Here is a 25052-nt window from a genome sequence, read left to right on the forward strand (position 1 = left end):
GCCCTCCATTTTAATTAAATTTTGCAAGACAAAAAATCTATATGGAATTTTTGATAAAAATGTTAGGATCCACTCTACGGCGAAATGCAAAGCGTTGAACTAAAGCTAGTGAAGGGACAAGGTGTAAAGCTTAAAATGAACACCCAATTCGATAGATTTAGACAGAAGAGGGGAGGGCATAAATAATAGGTTTATGTAAATTACGCTTAACCCTAACGGGTGTTTAGATACTAAACTAATTTAGTGCTCACTAAATTAATCTATAAACCTAAACCACATCCAAATGCAGAAATATATGAAAAATAAAGTTAGCAAGTTCACAATTCTCTTTCCCTTTCTCTTATATACCTTCCCAGTTTCTCATTATTAAGTTTCAACAAGCAGCACATACATATGCTATAGAAGGTATAGGTAAATAAATCGCAATAAAATTTCAATCATTATATTGATACCTTCCATCACATTTAATCAAACTAGAGCTATTCTTCCGATCTCAAATGTTGCTGTCAGAATATAAACTGAATAAGATAAGCTAATCAAACTGCCAAGAGGGGCAAAGGTGCTGGGCACTCTCTTCAACTTGCTTTCAATTCTCAATTGTAATACCAAAGATCCATAGGATTTAATACAATAAAATTTCAAACTAACGACCAACAATAGCAGAGCACCGGATAATTATTAAAATTATAAAATAACCAACATAGTTTGAAGTTTTGACCAACTTCGTAAACAGTTCAGCTGGTTATAAGTTGCCTGGAGCAAAACTGCCTGGTGTAAACTCAATAAATAATTATAAATATATTTCAGAGCCGTCCTCAAACTCGACTGCATCATGATAGAATCTGAACTGTGTTGAAAATTTTATAGAATAGCAGCTATCTAATCCTCCAACTCAAGGATTTTCACAACTGAAGCATCCCCAACTTTTTGGCAGACTACAACACGATCGTGTGACCTTATCACTCCAGAGGATTTACCATGTTCAAGAGCTACCTTCAGAACCGACTCATTTGTTGCATTAGTGGACTCAGCCTACAGGCCCAAAAAAGAAGTGTCAGAAGCAAGAGCTTGTGGAAGGGAAATATATGCATTGCCAAGTATGCTGAATGATACAGAAAAGAAAAAGGAGAGCAAGCTAATTATTGTATCTTAAAAAGGTAAACCAAGTAACCAGTCTCCCCTTGAAAACAAAAGCGTCTCACTTCCTCGTAGCTAGAAATCCAAACCCGAAATCTTAAAATGTAAACATCCATCTACCTTTGCAGGAATTTAGTCTAAAATATAAAAGGTAGATTCTTTGTTTTTGTTTGCAGGTAGAGTTATAAAGAAGTACAAAATATAGTTTGATCTAAATTCATTGCACTTCAAAACTAAGCCACCACTTTGCTCCCTCTCGTTGAGGTAGTCCATTCCCTACAACCCTAAAATTAATTTCAATCATATTATCAGAACCGGACCGAACATTGACCCAATCAAGGGTCGAGTCACTGGGTTATTGGTTTAACGGGTCAGATTGCTTATTTTTTTTAAAACATTTAAATAATATATAAATAGATCTAAATAATTTAAATATAAATACATATATATATAAATAGTATAATTGTATGTATATCCTTCAAACAAAATGTTATTTTATCTAGATAACCTCATGGTTATTTTCAAGTTAAGTTTTTGACAAAAATACTACTAACTAAGAGAAATACTTGAAAACAAGAATAAGGATATTTTGTCACTTAAATTGTTTAAATTTTAATGGTTGTTTATTCCAAGTAGTATTCACACAAAAAATAAGAATTTTAAAAGATATACGTGCAAAAAATTTGTATGTTTAAGAGTTATTGATGTGGGCATCATCTTCAATTTGACCAAAATAAAGTTGCTTGAGTCCAATTTTGGTCTAATTGATCTAATTAGGCTAAATTTATTTTCACATTTAATTTGTTGAGTTGATTTTTAATTCAAATAATTAATTGAATTAGTCAATTGATAGATATGGTAAGCCTATATCCGGAGAATGTCCGCATTGAGTTATTACCTATATTGGGTTAGTCAATTTAGGTAAGACTTAATCAATTAGGATCCTATTAGAAAATGAATTCCTATTAGAATCTCAATTGATAGTTATGGTATGTTTATATATGGGGGATGTCCACATTGATTTATTATATAAATTGGGTTAGTCAATTTAAGTAAGATGATCAATTAGAGTCCTATTAGGAAATAAGTTCCTATTAGAATCAGCTAGAATTAAAGTTGTTAACCTATTTAATGATTATTGCATGAGAAACAAGGAACGATTTGGAACAATATTTATTTGAAATCTCTTATTTTCTATCCTCCGGTCTTCTTCTTCTCTCTCTCTCTTTCTTTCTCTCCCTTTCTCCTACTCTGTCTTAAGATTCTTCTCTAATCTCTTCTACTTCCTCTCTAAACCTCTCTTCTTCTTCAATCTCTACTTTTTCGTTAGTTACTACTGTTGTCCATAAAATTCCAGTAGTGAAAGAGAATCTTTGGGTGCCCGAACATGAAGAGAAGGACTTGGTTTCAAAGTAAAAACACTACTATTCCATTTATTGGTAAACCTAAACTCTAAAGTCTTTCCCTACACCACATTTTAAGCCTTTCTACTATCAATGTACCTATTTGAGAGTTGAGGAAGCTACTGCCTTATTTGAGTGGTTTTCTCTCCTTCCATCTAGTAGTGATCATTTTAATCAATTAACTTCTTATCAGTTATTGCTTACTATATTTTACTTTAGTTACTTGTTTGGGTTGATTGTTCTCTAAAAATATTGCATTCATCCTAGATTTGCATCAGATATACATATAAATATGAACTTTAGATAGATATATAAGCAAATAAGGGACTTTTTGAGGGTATATGTGTAAAAAAACTAATTTAAAAACAACAGATATGTTATAAACTAAATATTCTTAAAATTTTAGGACTAATATACCATTAGGATATATAATAGAATAATTAAATATTAACAATAATTATGTAATTTGAAAAAATAGTTGACCCGGCCGATTTGTCAAAAATCAGCCGAGTTACACGATTCACCGGTTCAACCACTTGTCAGTCAGTTTTTACGAGTTGATTGCTTATTCGATCTAATAACAAAATCGAACCGGTTTGGTGGTCAGTTCACCAATTCAACCACCCAGTCCGGTCTAGTTCTGATAATTATGATTTCAATACATATAAGAAAGTTAATCAATGCTGCAAACACATATATATATATTATTGAGTGCTCTTAACTATTACCTCCAATCACCTTCAATATAGCAAGGAACTACACTTCAAGGATAACTGAATAAAATACAAATTCAATAGGAACAAATTTGAATTCCTCAATTCACAATCATCTACTTTACACTAGGTTTATAGATTCAAAAGAAATTGACAGAAACAAGTAAGAAATGAAGCATACGATAAGGAAGAGCATTCCTACAATCTATCATTTTCTACAAGCAATATATTTAAGATCAAAGTGTCGGGACAAAAAAGCAAGTCAAGCATACGCCGAAACTTACAACAAGAACAAAGAAGAGGATTTATTCTCATTAATGACAACAAACAAGGTCTGATTCAGGAGAAAATAAATTATTGGACTTGAATCATAATTTCAGGGATAAGGCAGCAACATATGTGCCCTCGTGGTGTGTATTTGTGTCTGCGGGTGTCATGTAGATATGTGTATTAAAAGAAGAAAGTACAACTTACAGGATGTCGAGGATCAGCAAGCATGGGAAATAGGCCTCTTACAATGAGTGATTGTCTTGCCTGCACATTTAGTAAGTTGTTAGACAAGGCTCAGATAGAATACAAGGCAAAGCAGAAACTCTACTTAATATTCAGAACATCTGACATAGAGGCGAGGATTAGCGATGGTGCCTGTACAAGAACATACTATATAGCATATATGTCCTAATGGGATAGTAAGCCTAAATTGGAGTGCAAAACTTTAATATATTCGAACACAAAGTCATAAGAGAAAAGGGACACAAAAAGTGTTGCTCATACTTCAAACGCTCCAGTGAAACTCCATCGAAGCTGGTCTGTTTTCAGCCGAGGAATGACCACAGATAATACCGGCATAGTAGGCCTATACTTGGCAATTAATCTGCATCATATGAAGCATGTTAAGGCAAATAGTGTGGATTACTGAAGACCTCACCAGTAATATGCATCTCTGAAATGATGGAAAGAAAATCTAATGGAAGCTTGCATTTTATTTCAACAGTACCTCGCAGCCCTTCCCGACGAAGTGAAGCATATGATAACAGAAGCCTTAACTTTAATAGCAGCTCGTACCTAGACAGGATCACGACTTGTACTCGTTAATATTAAATGAATTTATTTTTGAAGAGTAGTCAACTATGCTAATCTCTGAAAATTAAAAGGAGTAAAATGACATACAGCAGATGAAGCAATAGACTCTAAGTGTGACATAGGCTCTCCCACATATTTTACAGTCCTTTTGAAGTACAAATCTTGGTTGTAAACTTTCTCTGCCTGCAATGGTAGATTTCAACAAAAAAAGGACACCAAAATTAAGAAGACCTAGGAAATAGGAGAAACATCAAGCTGTAACAACAACATAAGCCACCGTGATTGGCAAAATGTTTTCAAGAGTATGATAAAAGTTTGATGCAGAAGTTCATAATATTTCAATCATATAGAAAACTGTTGGAATTAAGTCAGAAAAAAATTAGTTTCTAGATAGGCACAATTGCACAAAATTATTCATTCTGTCAAGCTTCACTAGGTAGCCATGTTATTTTCTGCAACTTAGTGTTATTACATAACAGTCTTTTAGTCCAACTACGCCAATCATTCTCAAATAAGTGGACGCCATATAGCGTAACCAGCAAGCAGCAACCAGAATACAAGTCCAGAAAAGGTTTAACATAGTCAAATTTTCTATGTTGTATAACAACATTGCCGACATTAAGAATGCGATCCCAAAGCCAGGTTGAAACAGGAGAGTATTAATTCAGAATTTGAATGCAAAGAAAACTGCATTTCTCATTTATCAACAAAGATGACAATGCATCACCCAAATTATATATTTGATCTAATAAATTCTTCACTATTTAGTCCAATAGTTCCATCTCCATCAAGATTGAAATATTCAGATTCTTCATACCAAAACTTCCATTGGGTCATTGATATTCATAAAAATAAGGAACGATCAATGACAAACAGAACTCTGACCTCTGCACAAATTTTGCCCACAATTGAAATAGTTTCAACAGGATATAATCCTCGAAGAGTCTCAGCTCCTAAAAGAATTGCATCACTGCCTGAATCAAAATACAAGCAAAAAATTAGGAAAACAAACTTCTGTGTGTAAGCTCCATTAAAGTAATCAAAATATCAATAGTTGGCATAGTAATAGAATTAGAACACGAAATCAGGAACGGAATATACCATCAAGTACTGCATTAGCCACATCAGTTGCTTCAGCACGAGTAGGCCTGAGGTTGTCAGTCATACTGTCCACAACACGGGTAACAACTGCAGGCTTTCCAGCCATGTTACACTTATAGACAGCAGCCTTTTGAAATAAAAACACCTACACATAATACAAGATGGTTACATAACAGTGAAATACAACTCTGGTATTATGAAAAGGAAAAGGAGAGAAATGACAAAACCAGTCAAATGAGATGTACTTAAAGCAAAGTATGGCAACCAGAGACACTGTATTATCAGATTAACGATTAACTACATGATACTGTAAAAACTGTAACACTATTTATACTCTCATTGTTTCTAATAAGTTGAGTTATAGTCAAAAACCTTTCAACTTATTTTTCTGTACTTCTACTCAATCATCTGCATAAGAATTACTACCAATAGAAGCTTTTATCTTCACCAGCTTAATCTAAACAACTAAGGCTAAAGTAAATGCAACTACAGCCACTGACTTTCTTATTCTGATAGCCTCTTGTTCCAAATCAGGAGGATAAAGTTATCGCGGATCTGAATGAATTGAAGAAGACAAATGAAGCGCATGATTATCTCTTTAGGGATTAGTGTTCAAATGGCGAGTGTCAAGCAAGTATCAATTGGTCAGCGCTCATGTGGCAGAACGGGATCAAGTTGTAGAACGAAACGTCCATTTAATATTTAATAGGAATAAGGAGGCATACATTTTGCCCCCTATGTCCCCACATTGGTAGGAGTGATGTATAGCAGGGCCCCCTTTCACATTGATTTCAAGTAAACAGAACTTGAAAAAGAGCTTTAGTCAAAACACTTGATATACAACAAACAAGCCAAAGCATATGAAAATTTTTAAATGTGCTACTCATAGAAGGATCCAATTTCAACAACAGCCCAAATATTTAAAGATACATGCTCATATAGCTTTTTATTCAAGTAGTTTATAGATAAGAGCTATCAATTACCCTTTCACAGGGCAATGCTAAACCCTTGACAGAGAAAATATATCTGTGCGGATGCATGTAGAACCTGCTAGCATGCTTATGGTGTTATATGTGCTCAATATGGTTGTAAGTGCTTATTAATGAGCATACAGGACGCAACAATTTTTAATTACATGATCAGGGCTGCCAATATTTACTCAGTTTTTACATAAATTTGCATTTAAATAGTTTTCAATCACTCAACTATGACTATATCATTTATTTCAGCACCATACAAACAAGCTCAATCAGCAACAAAATGATAAAATTATCCTATGTGAGTTGAGTTTATTCAACCTTCTCAGGTGGGAGATCAATTCCCAGATTCCCTCGTGACAGAATAATTCCATCTGCTGCTTGCAGGATCTCATCAAAGTGTGTTAAGCCCTAAAAGGAAGTGACAAAAATATGCATTAGTTAAAAACCCAGTCACTTGTTCAGTTAGATGGGAATGCCAACAAATATTGACCTTCCTGCAATTACCTCTACGTTTTCAATTTTTGCAAATATCTGAGTTTGATGAAGATCTCCCAACTTTGAGAGGAACTCCCGTGCCTGCATTGCAACAACATGATCATCATTATCTGAAAACCAATATTCTATCACCAAGTCCAAAGAAGTTAGGAGTACCAGGAAATGGATCACAGAAAGATCCAATAATGTTGAAGTTTGAAAACAAGATTGCAGTCCCAAAGGGGAAAAAATAAGTTACAGGAGAGAAATAAATAGAAGGTTGTACTTACATGTCGAACGTCTTCTGCATGCCTTGTATAAGATAATGAGAGGAAGTCAATCTTATTCCGAACACCCCATTTGCTGATGACCTGATATGATTGATGACATGCCAATCTTAATCAGATAGTCTAGTACATTTAAACTACTACACTCATCTCTAAGATTGTTTCTGCAAAAATAATTGTTTCTGCATCAATCGTGCTTAAAAATTAAAATCTTTAACTAAGCAAAGATGCTTGTGGATGGGAAATTATATAAAAGCATGCAATTCAAAAGCCAGGATGAAAAACTAATTAAAGAAAAGGACCCATGACAATAAGGGAAGAAATCACAAATTCTAGAATGGACAGTTAGCAACTCAATAGCATGTCCCTGAGCTATTAAATTGAACAACTAATATGTTATAAAGTATATCCAAGAGTGTTATGAGTCCAATTCATTGCCTCTAAAAAGACCGAGAAATGGAATCAAATATAACTTCACTGCTTTCCAGTCAGCTTTAGTATCAACATCTGACTAATTTAAAGCATGACGATAATTATGCAGCTCCAACCTGAAACCCAACCCTCAATTAGTGTTGTATTTCAATGGAAGCCTTGAACAACAGCCTGTCATGAGACTATTGTAAGAACAGAACAAGATCACATACGACAATCTAATGTATAAATAGTGGCTGAAAGTATAACAGAAGAAAAAAAATTCATGTCAAGTGACAATATTGTGACCTGATTTTAAACAATAGTATAACAGAAGAGAAGCATCTCTTACATCTTTGTCAGCATCAGAAAGTGTTGGCAGATCAATGTGTACTTGCGAAATATGCAGTGTAAATAGAGATCCAGCCAGGGTAGCTGTGTTCTTGATCACACAAATCACATCATCCCCTTTCAATTCAGCCACCTGCACCATGCAACTCCAGTTTATGCAGCAGAAAAAAAAGAGCAAATGTTTAAGCATATAAAATATTTAGACCTTCAGTCAACTGATTTTTTTCTACTATATAGTTCAACTGGTTTAGTGCAGATTGTCACCAAATGGAATCACTTCCATTGAAAATTTGGCTAGTGAAGACAAAACAATTTGGGAATATATAATTCTGTAGTCTGGCAGAACTATGCTTATAATTTCAGTTGTTATCATCAGTCACTGAAGTATTAAATGTGAGAAGTACCTCCAACCAAACAGAAGTAGTTTCACTGCCAGTGAACAAGTACTGCCCAACAAAGATCGTGTCCCCTGGTTTCACAGCCTGCAAAGAATAGCTCAATAAATAACACATCAATAATGCCTAGAATATGGAAAAAAGAAGAAGACAAAGCTGAAGATAACAGAAGTTCTGTAATGCAGTAACTCAAATTCTTGAACAAGCTGATTCCCCTATTTGAGCATGGCATGCATGAAAAAAGCAGCACGGAAAATATTAATTGAGTTGCAACCAAAGATGCATTTCACGAGAAAACAAGTAATCAGCTGCTATGTGGATTCTCATCTAGCTTTTAGCGAAACCTCCATGAAATAATGACATTAAAGTTCTGAATGGTAGAAACACTAATTTAAAAAGCAGTTGGGTCGCCAGTCTAAATAGCCTATATGCAGCTAAGAAAGGCAAACGAGCAACCTAGTGGGTATTTGGCAGCCTGCAGAGGCGGGGCAGACTGCCGAGTCAGTATTTGACCGCCCATAGGCCGACCGGGCGCCTTAATGGGGAGCCTTAATGGGATCGTGTGCTCTTTATGCTAATAGGCCCTGACTGCAACAAAGTTTTGCAGAGGGAAAAAAACATATTTAAAGGCCTTAAGTCCCTGGTTGAGAATCTATTGTGAATATAAGTTTCAAACATGACTGTTTGTGTGTACATAATATACTGTAGTATTTGTACACCTCTGTATTGGTTTATTGCTAACATAACTTTAGTACGATATACATTTTATATCATAAATAATATTTTTATATATTTTGTTGCTAGGCTGCCTATGCCCCGGCATATCTTTAGGTGCTTTTTTTCACAACACTGGTAGAAATATAGGGTAATGGATGTGCAACATTTTTATAAACCAAGTTTCAGTCACAAGCTAAGCACCAAAATAAAACTTCTAACAAACCAATCCACAAGGCCCCCTCCAATAAGGATTCTAACCTTGTAGTTCATAAATGTTGTCTCTGTGACTAACACACGACTACAGTATGCACAACGGCAAGGGTTGCTGTGACACAAACTGTTATGCTCTTGCATGTGCAAATTGTGCAACATGAAAGAAAGCAAGATCTAAGTAGCAATATAATTCATAGGAGCAAATGAAACTGATTTTAATTTGGTAGTATAAGTATGCTTGGAAATAAGTTCGCTTGCCTTCGCTAGTCCATCAAAATTGATGGGCAACAGATTAGATGAAGCTTCTTGTTCCTGATCAGGCGTCAAAACAACAGAGGCATCTGCCTCGAGTGAAATCGCATTTCCTCTCTTATTCACAACCTGCAATTCCGCGCCCACAGTATCCAACATGACCTGGCAAAGACAGCATCACCAAATCTCATCACGATTCAATTTTTGGCTAACGCAGCTCATAGAGACAAAACTATCAGCGAAACAGATCACGTCCCGACACTTACGGCGCATAGTTTTTTTGTGCGCTTGATCGCGAGCTTAAGATTTTCCAAGGTCTCCTGGTGATAATCCATATCCCCCCACGAGAAATCAAAGCGCGCAACTGATTAAACAAAAATTCCAACAAAAAGCATCAAATATTCTGCATATACAACATGGAGTTTCACATATTTATAAAACGTACCAGACATCCCGGCCTTGAGGCAGGACGAGATCACATCGACGGAGCGCGACTTGGGGCCAAGCGTTCCCACGATCTTAGTCATCGCAGGGAAGAAGTTCTGCGATCATTGCGTTAGGATTAAAAACACGGGAAAAAAAAACCTACAAAGATGTGATCTTTTTTCCTGCAAAAATAGATCACCAAGAGAGATGAGAGGAGAGTATCGTACGGGCTTGGAGGGCTCGAGGATGGAGGCCATCCGGATCGGTTCTTCGAGAAGGAGGTGAGACGAATGCATCTTCTCTTGCTTCGGTTATCAATCGTCTGTGGAGAAGATCGAGAGCTCGAAATCGTATAGCGAAAAATTGGAGAGAATAAAAGAAAAAAATTCTCTCTTCTCTCGGTCAAACCAGGAGAGGAGAAAGAGAGGCGATCGGCTGCGTAATGCTATGGCTCTTCTTCGTAGTTTCCTTGGGGCATAAGCTAAGATATAGGTCTTCAAATAAGAGTAAATTTCAAATTACCCCCCACTTGTTAAATAAATAAATAAATAAATAATCAAACTACGCATATTAAACTTTTATTTATATCACTTTTAGGGGGTTTAGATTAATATAAAATTATTAATATTTTTATTCGAACGTTAACAGAAAATTATAAATACCATTATCTTCACTCATTTTAAATACAAATGAAAGTTTCCGGTAGTTTGATTTTAGATAAAACCACGAGGGCAATTTATAATTTATTCTTTTTAGCTAGCCCTAAACTCTAGATTCATTATTTATTAAATAGTTTGATGAGAATTGTAAGAATTACAATGTGCACATTTTGCTAAAATAATCAGAAAATATATTTATACCACATCAGAAAAATATGAAATTAAAGAGATGGGTCAAATACATTTTACCTTACATTGCCTATACCCAAAATCACTTTACCTCTTATATAATTATTTTATATTAAACTGTTATGGACCGAGCTAAGGTACATTTATTTGTGTGATATGATATTAAAATCGGTAGAGATAATGAAATCCAAATAATAGAAGTGAAAGGAATAATGCAGATAATGATGGCTCAGGGTGGATGTGTGATTTAAAAAAAAAAAGAATGGGGATAAAATAATAGGCTATAAAGAAGAAGGAATATGGACGAATGAGAATGGATGAACTAGGATTTTAGGGAGGGGGAGAAGATAGCCCAACTCGAACTAGGAGATCTACCGTCGAGAATGAAGAGAATGGCGTTGACTTGACAACGTTGACCTTAAATCATAGGAGAAGATTAAGAGAGATGAGAGGTAAGAGAATATATAAAATGTCAATATTCTTCAATGATATTTCATGCCCTAAACATTAGTGCTTTGCACATATTTATTTAAAGGCTAACCCTAATGACTTAAAATTAAAATTAAATAAATTCTAAACTAAATAAATGATTTAAATAATCTAATCGAATTGAAAATAACATTTGAATGCTTCAATGAAGATCGTTCTCGGCTAACAAGCATTCAAACGTCGTTAGGCAATGTTTAAATACTCTAAGGAAGGTTGCTCTTAGGTGTTTGAATGCCTGCTTAAGCCAGAAGTCCTTTAAAAATAATAAATAATTAATACTACGATAATTAGATTCAACCTAGTGAACTCAATCTCACTTGTAATAATACCCAATTAGGCTCAGATCACATCACAAACCAGTACTAAAGTAAGACAGTTTAACATAATCTACTCAAATTATTGAAAATACTATTTATATCAAATATAACAAATAAAATAAAATTACCAAAAGACCTAAATTACCCTTCTCGCTAATAAGTTTTATCTAACAAATATAAAAGAATATTTAAGTAGTTTGAACAGAGCCATATTATGTTGGAAAGAAAATTTTAACCTCACTTTAGTTAGAAGCATAGAAATTGGTTTAATAAAAAAAATTGTACACGGGATAAAATAATTTTAAGTATAAGTAAAAAAGGGCAAAATGTATTGAATCATGTCACTACATATTTTGTATTCAAATTATATTTATATTCAAATTCTATATGTGGGTAGAATCGAGAGTTTGTTTAAAATATTTTTTTTAACTTGTTTCATGTTCTGTTTGGATTAACTAATGAATCTCTATTTTATTTTCTATAAATACGAGATTGATTATTAATAATAGTATTATTTCTCTCTCCACTCCACTCAACTGTAGCCTCCTCTCTTATTCTACCAAGAGCCACCGATTGCTATTCTTCTAGTCGACATCACCACCTTGCCCCTTCCACCCAACATCTAACCCTAGCCAACCCTGCACTTTAGATCAGGGTTGCAATGATTTTAAATTATCTTAAGAGAAAATAAGCTCATTTTTTAATTAATTAGTTAGTCAATATTTTAATATTTTCTAACAGAGAGAACTAATTATATAATTAAATAATTTAGAGAATAGGGGGGTTGATAAAATGAGAGATGACGTTCACTCTTTTTTTTTTTATAATTTGGCTAGGTCATGTCTTTTTCTATTTGTATTTCTATTTATTTAAGATCGATTAGTATCCACTATGTATCTGAATAAGTTGTACGATTTGTACTTATTTCTATTTTGTTTTCATTTGCCTAGGTCATACGTGACGGTGGAGAGAATGATGGATTGAGTTATGTGGGGGAGAAGAAAGGATGATATGGATGGCCAACCACATGCTGTTATAATTTGAGTTAATGATGCCATCATACATATGATATCTATCTACATGCACTAGAATCTCCTAGAAAAAAAAAGAAAAAGAAATAAGTTGTACGATTCGATTTGTATCTGAATCCATTTAAGATATGGGATTCATTTAAGATATGGGTAGCATCTGAATCCATTTAAGATTTCATCTGTGAAGTCCGAATATAATTTTAGATTTTGATATTCTTTAAATTCACATCCAAAATCTACCCTGATTAAAGATATAGATTTGAATGTGGGTTATCCAGTATCCAATCCAATCCATTTCCATTTCTATCTTCTTCGTATTGCACCTTATATGAACACACCCCAGCCGGCATGAGGCAAGATCTGCAATGCATCAAGCCCTCTCTTTTTTTTTTTATTGCAGACAGATGAACAAATGTGCAAAAACACCTGTTAACATTTTACTTAAAAATTATCAAAATGGGGTACTAACAGTGCCAACCACAACAAATATGGGTTACCTAATAAATCAAAATCATAACACTTCCCTTACATTTAATATGCAAAATTTGATTCCACCATAAGACCATAGTTCTTTCTGTACCTCATCAAAAGGGAGGCTGTCCAACCTATCCTATATACATTTTATGCTTAGAAGCAGTAATTTGTACTTCCCCACGGGCCAGCGCTCAAATTGATAATTATAACAATATGTATATTTTCAAAATCAAACGCCAAAAAGTAGAGATGTGCATCATCAAAGCCCGCATATACTGATGAGTATTGCGGATGGTCTGTAAAGAAAGCCAGCATGATTGCTCGCCATGTATCCTATTGCCCTTCCAGCAAAACTCTGTAATGGGTTATCATCATCCAGCATTAACCCTGTATAGAGAAAGCCCATTTCATCATTAAGCCTGGACAGCTTCCTCCCAGCAATTGACGAAAAGATTAGCTAAATTGGATTATTCAGTTCTCCTTTGTATCTGACAATCAGTCATCAATGCTAATTGCAAAAATCGTATTATATGCTCAATTATTCTGAACTACCGCCACTCCCGGCAACCACCACATTTCCAACTGGAATCATCAGAAGGATCCTCACTCTCAACCCAAGGCGAACAATGAGCATGTATATGCAACCCACAAACTTCACATTTGAGATCCGGTAGTGGCTGTTGGAGTTTGCATTTCTGACATACCAACCCACTAGAGGTAGGGCCATCAATAGCATAGTATGCATTTGCAGTCTCAGCATCATGATCTCCATGTGTTTCATCAAAGCTGGTTTGTAATTCATCAAAGTCACTTGGGAAGCACTCATCTTCTGGCATATCCATAGGCAAATCAAAAGGATTGTCCAGTTCAGGATCATCAGATGCCAACAGTTCTGTAAATGAGAAATATGTTTGGGGTTCATATTGTACGTCCTCAGAGTTCCCACACTTTGGATCATTCCATTCATATTTACCATCAGCATTACTAAAAACCACTCCGACATAACCATCACCTTGCGAAAAATCCCACTCCAATACAGGAGATGATGCCTTCCCAGAAGCATTTCTGTAAGACATTTCCTCAGCATCCACAATGGTATTTGTTCCAATAGAAGGACTCTCAGGAAGTGGTGCACATGTATGATCAGTATTCTGAATAGTGTGATCTACTTCAAAATCAGCCATCTGTTTCACCTGAGGCCTTCTTACAGATAACTTCTGCTGGCTATGGGACACTGCTCTAGACAAATTCAGTTGTTCTATTGTTTGCTCTGCAATTGGTTCAACTATCCCAGATGATGAAAACAGATGGTCATCATTTACTATAACCAAAACCTCATTTGTAGGAGAAGGACCAGACGAGTTTGCCAAGTTAAGGATACTGGACTTAGTCTCTTGACTTGCATTTCCATTACTTAAGATTTCTGGTTCTGGCCTCTTATAGTCAGGGTTCACATATGGGCATCTCGGTGAGCTTTTTCTCCGGCACTTGCAGCACTTGAACCCTACCAAATCAAAGATTTGAGATTCCTCAAGTTGCACAGCATCTGCATGGTACCACTCTGCATAGGGGAAAGAGAAGGCAGGCATGAGGGTGAAGATAATAAAAAGAACAATTGCAAAGAGTAACAGTAACTAGCTGAAGTAACTGACATAAACTTACTTAGGCACTTTTCACAACGAATATACATCAGGTCTGAACGGTAAGGCATGTTACAGAGGCAGCAAGTTGGTTTTCTTGAAGAAGTCATCTCCTCCTTGCTTTTAAGGATGATATGTTGTAGCCTGAAATCTTTTCCAGTCTCATCACTCTTCTTTTTCTTCCATATAAGACCATAGGAAAGACATGCTCCGCTATGTTTACGTTTACTAACTGAGTTGGAACTAAGATCGGTAGACTTTGTTTCCACTTGAGCTTGTAACTTACCACCCAACTGTGCCGTCTGAGCAAAACCATTCAGAAGTGCACTTTTAGTATCAATCACCAGGTGGCTTATTTTTTGTGGAGCCAGCTGACCGCTCGAAATAATCCTCCGACTTGCATGTAGTTTTCTATAACAGGCTTTACACGTCAAGTCAGAACTTGGATCCTTGTATTTGAGAAGAATCCAAGATGGAATGCAATCCTTATGACAGTCACCTGGTTTTTAATGACAGAAAAAAGAATCAAAATCGGATCAGATTCAAAGAAAAAAAAAATTAAACATATGGATAGTCTCTCAAAAATAAGTCAAAAAAGTAATATGGGATATAAAAATCTGCATGTCCATACCTTGACAAGAACTACATCTGACAGCATCCCTGGATTGCATTCAACATAAAGGAAAAGTGGCATGCAAGAGAAAGTTCGCAGTTAGCAACAAAACCATCGAATATTTTTTGCATTAACTAGCAAAAGAGAGAGATTAATATATATATATATATATATATATATTGGCAAGTGGAAATAAGACCACCTGAGTAAAACATTACATTTGCATGACGCACAAGGAGTCTTGCTAGGTTTCTCTCCCTTGTGAAAGAGATAATTAAAGATATTCCCACGATAACTTTTTACTAGCTTTCCTTGAGACTTTGGCATTGTTAATGTTCTGATAGAAATTGAGGGTTTCGCTTCAGCTTTCTCTTCATAATCTTTTATCAAGTACAACGGTATATGGCTTTCAGAAAACCACAACCTGCCATTCTCATCCTGATTATTCTCTGCTTCCAGAATGTTCTTTGTCACACGTACAGGAAGATGCTTCTGATTGGAGAATCTAATTGCATATACCATTTTATTCTCCACCATTTTTTTATCACATATGACTGCGTTCCTAAAAGCAGAGACATCAGAATCCAAACCCTTCCCATCCAAAGAGGTTTGATCTGGAGGAGCAAGGTCTCTCCATCTTATATGAGCATCGAGATATCTGACCTGATAGATACTCCAATGTAGAGTAATTACTCATTTAGTAAAGAAAAGTATATTGGCATTTATCACATCATATTGAGATAGACTAACCTGAAGAGCAAGGTGAGACACACTCCTGCTCATTTCTAAAGAAGCTCTCCAAGTAAATTGTCGGCTTCTTCTAGGAAAATCAGAACTTTCAGGATAAGTAATACCAGATATCCTTCTAAAACCACCTGAGTTTAAATAGATATTTCAGGAACAATTTTGGCTTTATTTTGAACTAATATAGGACCAAAAGATATGAGATTCAACAAGGAATTGTAACCTTGACGAGCAGCTTTCCTAATCAGTGAACTATGAATAGCTCCTTTTGGGAAAACAACCTTTGAGAGCTTCCCTCCACACCACCACTGCACATCTTTCCAGTTGTCCTCAGAAGATGCAACAACAACATCAGATGCCACAGATCGTTTCCTGTTCCGTTTCCCACCAGTCCCTCGTTTTTTATTTGCTCTGATTCGGGATGCTCCTGCCACCAGTGCAGGGAACTCAATCGACCAATCATCTTCCATTTTAAACCAGCCTCCAATAAAAGCAATCCCACGAATATTCTTTTCAAGCTGCATAGGAAGATTAGATAATCTTATAACCTTCTACATGGAGAATTGGAAAAATGCATGCAATAGCTTCAGGGAAACTCTTTCAAATGGATATGACAAAACATACATGAACATACTTCCTACAATTCTTTAAACATGTCAATGGCTGAAATTATTCTAGCTTGTTTTAAGGAGATCAACATAAAGGAAATACAACAGCTTATAAGTTTCCATCCAACAGGGGATTAATGAGTCCCAATGAAAAAAATTAATAAATATTATATTTTTATACGTAACAGGCTCAATTTGAATTTCTATTCTCTTGCAAGTAGTAGGGTAAAAAGGATAAAATAAGCAGTGGATCATGGCAGTCAACTCAGAGGCAAAGCATTTATAAGGCAGAGTAAAGGATGTAGATCAGAACGGTTGGTAAGCTGACCACTTATCCCAGTAATAAGCTCAGACCCTTTTCAAGAGATATAGTGTAAGCTTCCTGCTTAGTGAGCTCATAGACTATAAAATATACATACCAAGGTGTACCAAGATATTAAGTATTATAAGAAAGAAGTTGGTTAATCTAAATAAAGGTGAATCACAGCACATTTTCTATTCAATATTGCATAGAAATGGTGTGGTCAACCTATAGGCGAATCATGGAAAATTTCTCCAAAATGATGTCATGACAACTCTAAGCCTCAAACAGTAGGAATGGCAGAGGAAAATAGTTGAGGTAACCAACTGGAACATGGCACAAGAGGTGCCGCACAGCACCCTTCCTAATAGCGCTTCACCGAAAACTCTTCGTCGTCATCGTTGTCGTCGTTGCTGCCGACCTCGTCGTCGCCCATCGTGCCCGAGGTCGCCGATCCGGATCCGCAACTTAAGTTTCTATTCGAAATTGACCCGACAACCTAATTGGCGACCTCGGGCACGACGGGCGACAGCAAGGTCGGCAGCGACAACGAGCGGTGACAACGACAACGACGATGAAGCGCTACTAGTCCTCCTCCTCGTTTTCTCTCCCTCTCTTGTGGCACAGCCGGCAAGTGTCGTGCCATGCCTGCCATGGCATAGTCATCCATGGAGGTAATAATAGAGACAAACGATGTAAACATAACAAAATGCTCTTGAGTGATGAGAGGAACCAAAGGAAACATAATGCTACAACATGGGAACACAACACATTGCTTGACAATTAAAGTGCATATCAAATGCACCAAGAAAACTCCAACTATAGCATTACACATATTTTGTGGTTTCCCTAAGTGTGTGGGAATAAAAAATATGATTCATTCTCCCACCTATCAAACCCTATGCTTCCTAGGGTTCACAATGTACTTGGAGGGAGGCAACTTAACCCTATTTGTCTTCAACAATTTAAAATTGAAAATAATGCTCTATCTTGTCAATAGAATAATGAAGGTCCTTCCGATGGCCCTCTTAGTGGTCTTCAATTAATGCAAAAAAATGTTCCAATAGATAAGTGAGCTTCTCGGGAGTGTTTACTAGGAGATGTAAAACTCACTTTTTTGATCAAAGATGATTCTAAACCACCTAGTCTCTGAGCTTCTTCTGTTTCAAAGTGATCTGAAGTTTATAGGTTTTTACCAAAATCCCTTTATCTATCTTATTCAACCCTAGCTCCTGACTAAGGGTGTAAACGAGTAGAGCCTGAGCGAGCCAGCTCTAGCTCAGGCTCGGCTCAAAATTAATTTCAAGCCTAGTTTGATATTTAGGCTCGGCTCAGTTCAAATCGAGCCGAGCACGCCCGAGCTCGAGTTTGAGCCCGAGCCTGATTGGAGGCGGCGGCGGCAGCATGCCGAAGGAGGAGGAAGAGGTCAATGGAGGACTAGGTTGAAGGAGGAGGTTATGACAGCTTGCCGAAGGAGAACTAGGTTGAAAGAGGAGTAGAAGGAAAAAGGAAATGTTAGTTCCTCATTTCGAAGAAAGCGGTTGCCTCCTTTAGTTGGGGAGAGTTGGGGAGAGCTGCATCGAAAAAGAAAATCCAAAGGGATCAAGCATTAAATATACATTTTACTTCTACACTCCATAAAAAATATACAAAAAAGTTAGAAAAGGGCTAAAGGAGACGATTGAGAGGACTGATGTGATAGAATCTACTCATAGCTAGTCTACTACTGCCGAACCCACCCAATTAATATCTTGCTCATCAATTGGTAAAAGAAAAGAGTATAGATGTACTTTGAAATTATTTTAAATTTTTTTAAGAAATGGCAGCAAGGAATCATATACATCACATGCCTACTGTTAATTATATAAATAATGGGTGGAGTGTAAACGAGACTATCAAACCTAGCCTGAGTGAGCCGGCTTCAGCTCAAGCTTGGCTCAAAATTCAAATCGAGTCTCAAAATGAGCTCAGACTCGGCTCAGCTTAAGTAGAGCCAAATCAAGTCAAAGCTTCAGCCGAGCCCGAGCTGATCGTTTATTTTGACACCCCTACTCCTGACATTTCCATTACTTTCAGTGGAGACCAAACACTTGGAGATTCAATTTCAATATTTCAGCAATTTTAAGTAATCAAAATAATAAAAGGAAGAAAAAGAAAATCAGAGCAGCCTTGGAACGAACATATTTCACAACAGTAGATTAATCTAATATATCGCGATTATTCTATAGATTGCTCCATAAAGTGTCGGTAATTCTCTCAATAATGTATATACTATATACCGCATTACATGTTTCCTTACGGACATGTTTCGTTATATTTTTTAGGTGCAATATAAAATTCCATCACTTTAAGAGTTAGATCAGATAGATACATACATTCACAACAATGTGCTAATTTGCTTACACATATATGGAACTGGGTTACTACATTGAATATGAGAGACATCCCAGATGGCCAGCTCTAAACAAAAAAAAGATAATCATCGAATTATATAAATTACCAGCTCTGACCAGAGTTTGGAACCATTAGTTTTCAATTTGGAATTTGCTAAACTTAAACATCCCAAAACTAGGGCTTTCAAACATGCTTCTGTCAAACATAAAATCCTCGAAACTTCAAACAAATGAGAAAAGATAAGCCTTACGGCTAGCAGTAAAAGCAATGAAATTTGAAACAATAACCATATGGTTATAGAAATCAGTCCTAGAAACTCACCTCAAGCAATAGTAACTTTAGATCTCTACAACGTGAAGCTTCTCTTAGCTGTTTATGCCAGAATTGTTTATACTGCACATCTTGAAATGGGCCAACTATTAGACCACGCAAACTTTCCTCCATGTTAGCTATATATGCAATAACGCTGGGGAAGTGGCTTTCACCATACTTAATAGGACGAACGCCACTAATATATTTAGCAGAGCTTTTAATTGCATTGGTAGCAGCTAAATTCAACAAGCATCCTTTTTTATTTACAGTTGCACCTCTACATGCAATACACCAACCGCATCTTTCCCTTGGAACCTCCATCAGCTTCTTCTCGGGATTTGGCCACACAAAATGCAAGGTTGCTGCAGAGAATGCTTTCATTTGCAGCACAATATCTGCACTAACAGTTTTCTTACGATTCGACGCAACATGAGACTCTAAGACTCTACCTTCTTCCGATGTAAGAACTGCCAGATTTGCAGCTGCGGATGCAGCAACAGAACCATAAATATACTGATTTATATAAGCTTGAGGCTTAAAAGAAGCTGGTACGGTTGAGCTTCTACCACTCATAAATTTGCATTTCTCACCATGAAATTGATTACCGTGTCTACTTCCATGAGATAAACCAACAGAGTCACTTTTCCCTGAGAAAATCGAGCTACATGTGTCTTCCCTAGATGTTCCAACAATACCTGGCGAGAATGTTGATGGGTCTGGGGCATTTGATCTCTCAGAAGACAGTGGTTGGTTTGAATAAGACAAGTCAGTTACAACCGATCCGTTAGCAATTTGCTCAGTTAACTTTTTTTGAAGAACTGGGGAAACCTTATGGACTGAAGGAGTGGAACCTCCAAATGCATGGTTCTGATCTTTCGGACATAACAATAATGTTTTGTCAGCACCTTCCACTTCCTCCTTGATGAGCACATCATTGTTTGTGATATTACACATCTCTGAAAATTTGGACTGCTCAAATAAATTCAACTCAGATCGATCTGCTCCAATCTTGTGGCATTCATACTTCTGAAGTAAAATCTCTCTATTGTCTGCACTGCTTTCTGCAGTTCGGCGAGAATCTAATTCCTCAACTTTTAAGGAACCGTTCTTAGTTGAGACAATAGATGATGGAGCATAACACAAAGAAGATTCCTTATTACACAAAGGATTTATAGGAGACACAATCTTTCCATTTGGCAAACTCGCTGGTGAAAAATCCCAGTATTCTGATATTCGCCTGCAAATATTAGCATATGCAGTTGCAATTTCATCTGTCGAACAGATTAAATGGAGGACCTTGGAGACATCATCCTTATTGTAATATCTAGAAAATGGCTCTTCATTACATGACGTACCAATCCTGCAGTCAAAGAGACGGCAAAGGTAGTGTTCAATAGTGGGGTAGAAAAAACTCAAGTAGATATGGAAAAATGTAATTAAAAGCAAATGCTATCCAAAATATTGTACGGAAGGAAGAAATATGGCCTAAATCAGTCAAAATGAGACTTCAGATGTTTTGAGATATTCTTAAGCAGACTAATAGTGATGAAAATATAGATAAAAGAAAGGCATCATGGCCTATGCATCCATAACATATTAACATCACAAACCTTCAGAGAGAACACAGGTGCTAATAAAGATTTAAGATGATAGACTATAGAGAGGAACATTAACAAAGTTTACAGCTTTGGGCCACAAAAAAAGGAAGAACTCATAGCAATAGGTTCAACAGGCAGACTGTAGAACCTTTCTTTCCCTACAACTCTACAAGTGGTCTAATGCTTCTTCCTGAGCAATCTAAGAGGGTGTACCTTGTACCAACAGCATATTCAAGCTAAAGGAATTACAAAGTTCTATATTTCTCTCATTTTGTTTTGTGTGTGATTGGTTAAAAATGTCTAGTATAAATACTTACACAAGCAAGTAGTTGCAAGCCCCCAAAAACATCCTGCCGGAAACATCAACACCAAATATCTCTGCTCCTCTGGCTCCCCTTTCTATTTTAGAAGATGTCATCCCAAGCTTGTTAACTGTGCATTCTGGACAAAACCACAGGCCATCAGGTAGAAATGCTTTGTTGAGGCCAATGCATCTTGAATGATATGCAGAGGGGCATCCATCACAGCAAATTAAAGTCCCATCCATTTCACACAGTCTGCATTCATCACTATTCCCATCCTGAGCAGTATCTGATGAATCCACGAGATGTTCAGCCAATTTTGAACTCGGACAAGCTATATTGTGTTCAACAGAATTCTCCAAAGCTTGTATACTCTTGCAAATGGAAGTCCTGGAATTTCTAGGATGGACCCTCCTTGGTCCACTCTCTGTAGTAAGGCTAGCATCCATATTATATTCAAGCTCCTCATCAAAGCCTTCCCGTATTTCGAGTTCTGTTTTCAGTTCGGCTGAATTACTAACATCGTCACACAGTATTTGCAAAATCGTGAGCTTAGAAGCCACAGGAAGCCAATAGTATTCCCTGTCCGAAAGGCTAAAACCAGATTTTCCACCGCCAAGATATTTCATGTAACGCATTACATAGAGGTACTCAAGTAAGAAGGCTGGCCAAGTCAATGTATCAAGCAAATTCCAATCGTGAAATCTGTGAATAAAATGAAACCAAGAAACTTTAAACTCGATGAATAAAAATTATGCAAGCAGATATTTAAAACAGGAGAAAGATGAAGAAAAAGCAGCAATGCACCTCAAGCATTTTGAAGCAAGCTCGGAGCCCTCCGAAGAGAGCATTTGAAGATGGCGCCTCAAAGCCTGCAAAAGTGAGAGGTGGACGGCATCCAACAAGTTATTCTGTACAGTGCAATTAAGTGAACCCACGAAATCATCCAATCCAAACGGGCTAAGAAACAATTCAACACTGAATGATCGCAAAAAATTATACACAGAGAAGAGATGACTGATTGCTTCCTCCGGAACAGCAATATCACCCGACGATGGGGGCAAGGGGGGGAACTCAACTTCTGGTAATGACTCGGGAGCCGGAGCATTATCACATGAATTACTAGAAGAGTCATCATCGTCCGAAAGATCCGAACTTGGCCTTGCGGCCAAATCAGAAGCTTCGGGGTCATTCTTCCTTGACCTCGTGTTAGGGCGCGACTGCATCATTACTTCTCCCACGCCGGAAGAGACCAACTGGTCCAACTTCCTCTTCCTACTACTCATCTTCATGCCGGAGCCTCCGCTCCCGCCCTCTAAGTTCTCACAAATTTTCCGGTATTCCACATCCTCACGATGGCCATCCTCGTACACTACATTGTATAGCCTGCGATCAGCATCGAAGGAGACAACCTTCCCCAATAGGACTCTTTTCCTAGACCCTGCTGCCTCCTTGCCCACATAGCTACCCACTATAGCATCTCCCTCCTCCTTTCCCTCCTCAGATCCCATATCACATGTATGTGCAAGCAAGGAGGAATTGTAACAAAATCCAATAAACGAACCGGTTTTTGTCCCCACGGAACGGAATTGAACACGTCCTCCTAAGAATTCACGAAGGATTTCGACGGAGAAACCTTCATAAGAGAGTAAACGAAAAGGCTACCGATCCGGGAACCGCAAAGATCCAAACTTCTCGACATCAAGCAATCCTTGCTTCGCGGTTCCGGAAGGAAGAAAGCCAACCGGCAGGTCTCCGGAGATCCTGCGGAGAGAGCAGCGACCGAAGCGGCGATTAGGGTTTCGATGAGGAGAGGGGAAAGGGGGGCGTTTCGGCTTTTGGGCTCTCCTGTGCCCTAATTCTAATGGTGGTTCCTCTCCCTGATGTAAATGGAAATGAGCATTCCCACATCAGACTAGGGTGAGTCGGAGTGTTAAAGTTACCGCGCATCAGAATACCACCTTCCCAACTCGGATCCGATCTGCCCATGACTCGGACCCTGCTGCATACTAAATAAATCCTTTCTTTGTCTGTATTCACAGATATACCCTTTTAATAATCACCCATGTACAAATTCTTTTTAATATATATATATACCCCTCAAACTCAAAGGCCTTTTTTTAAAAAATTCCTTTAAAAAGTGGCAGCATTTTTTAGGTTTTTTTAATTATATCATGATCTAATCTTATAATTATTATAAAGAAAATTATTTGGTGATTTAGTGGTTTGACTTGGCGGCTAAATTTGATTGATTGGCGACGACATAACGTTTAGTTCAAATCAAATAGTTTGACGATACATACGACTTAAAACCTAAACTAAACAAACCTAAATATATTTATATTTAAAAATTATTATTTTTTATCCTAACTCATATCTAACATTCAAACTTGTAATAATAATAATAAATTTTATTCAAGCACATCTAAGATGATCTTAAATTACTTTTTTGTGACTATAAATTTAAAGCATATATAAAATTATTAAAATATTTTTATTAAGCGGTTCATATTTCTATATGTATTTATCAAAAAGAGATGCATGGGCACCCAAATTTAAGAAGGTACACATATAAATAAGAGACTATTGTAAGGGTATAAGTGTACAACCGAAAACATTTTAATCATGACCGTAATCGTTAGTGGGTTTCCCGCGCTATTACGTTAAAATTTCAATTATTTGAGTGTAGGTATCCATCCAACGGTAACGTAATCACGGCATTTAAGATCCAATTATTTGACCAATTATTTTTTTTAATAAAAAAATAATTTTAACAATTAAGTTGTCAGTTGTCTGCTAGAGATGTTACTTTATTTGTTCAGCCTTGAAAACCACAATTCAACTAACATCAGTCGTATTTCCCACCAAATTTAGAATAGACTCTAAGCCATCAATACGAATAACTATGAGAGTATAGAGGAATATGAAGAGTATAGAGTGATCGGTGCATAATATATTGGAAGCTGATATTGGTGACAATGGCAAAGAGATCAAAGTTTGAGCCACTTTTACATTGCCAAAACGTTCCAATTTGTCTTGTATAATATTCTATCAACTAATGGACTTTTTATATTAATTATAGTAAATAATAATTTTAATCACGGGTTTAATGTATTTATATATGTAGGTTTCTCTCTCCGTGTAAGAGAGAGAATAACCAATGCGACATTTGTGTGTTTATTTCTTGTTTATTTTTTTTAAATACTTATAAAAGTTCAGTATTTTTATGTCAGTATATGCTTGAAAGAAAATCCTAAAAATCTCACTATTTAAAATTATGATTGACACAGAAATATAAATTAATAAACATTTTAATCCTACTGTTAAAAATATATTTCTTATTAAACAATGATAATTTTAAAAGTCTTTTAATCCTATCTATAAATCCATATTAGTTTGAATGTAATGTTTTTTTTAATGTTTGGAGATACATAATAA

The 25052-nt window shown here is 36.4% G+C and overlaps 2 protein-coding genes across 2 annotated transcripts; both read right to left on the reverse strand.

The window, feature by feature from the left end:
• Positions 1 to 560: 560 nt before the first annotated feature.
• LOC140797363 (pyruvate kinase 1, cytosolic-like) lies at positions 561 to 10470 on the reverse strand. The gene is made up of 16 exons (XM_073150735.1): positions 10171 to 10470; positions 9963 to 10059; positions 9784 to 9881; positions 9524 to 9679; positions 8345 to 8422; positions 7942 to 8073; positions 7182 to 7262; positions 6922 to 6993; positions 6736 to 6825; positions 5438 to 5582; positions 5222 to 5310; positions 4424 to 4519; positions 4251 to 4318; positions 4028 to 4127; positions 3728 to 3787; positions 561 to 1032 (listed from the first exon to the last, which is right to left on the reverse strand). Exons 1-16 carry the CDS (start codon positions 10237 to 10239, stop codon positions 880 to 882), a joined length of 1584 nt encoding a protein of 527 aa, XP_073006836.1. The 5' UTR covers positions 10240 to 10470; the 3' UTR covers positions 561 to 879.
• A 2659-nt stretch (positions 10471 to 13129) lies between these two features.
• LOC140797488 (DDT domain-containing protein PTM-like) lies at positions 13130 to 23495 on the reverse strand. The gene is made up of 9 exons (XM_073150949.1): positions 22422 to 23495; positions 21630 to 22319; positions 19724 to 21074; positions 16323 to 16617; positions 16106 to 16230; positions 15558 to 16018; positions 15374 to 15402; positions 14765 to 15241; positions 13130 to 14663 (listed from the first exon to the last, which is right to left on the reverse strand). The coding sequence occupies exons 1-9, from the start codon at positions 23123 to 23125 to the stop codon at positions 13651 to 13653; spliced, it is 5145 nt and encodes a 1714-aa protein (XP_073007050.1). The 5' UTR covers positions 23126 to 23495; the 3' UTR covers positions 13130 to 13650.
• Positions 23496 to 25052: the final 1557 nt, after the last annotated feature.

This window comes from Typha latifolia, chromosome 11 (genome assembly GCF_019914945.1).
Source record: "Typha latifolia isolate L0001 chromosome 11, TyphaL0001v2, whole genome shotgun sequence".
NCBI lineage: Eukaryota > Viridiplantae > Streptophyta > Magnoliopsida > Poales > Typhaceae > Typha > Typha latifolia.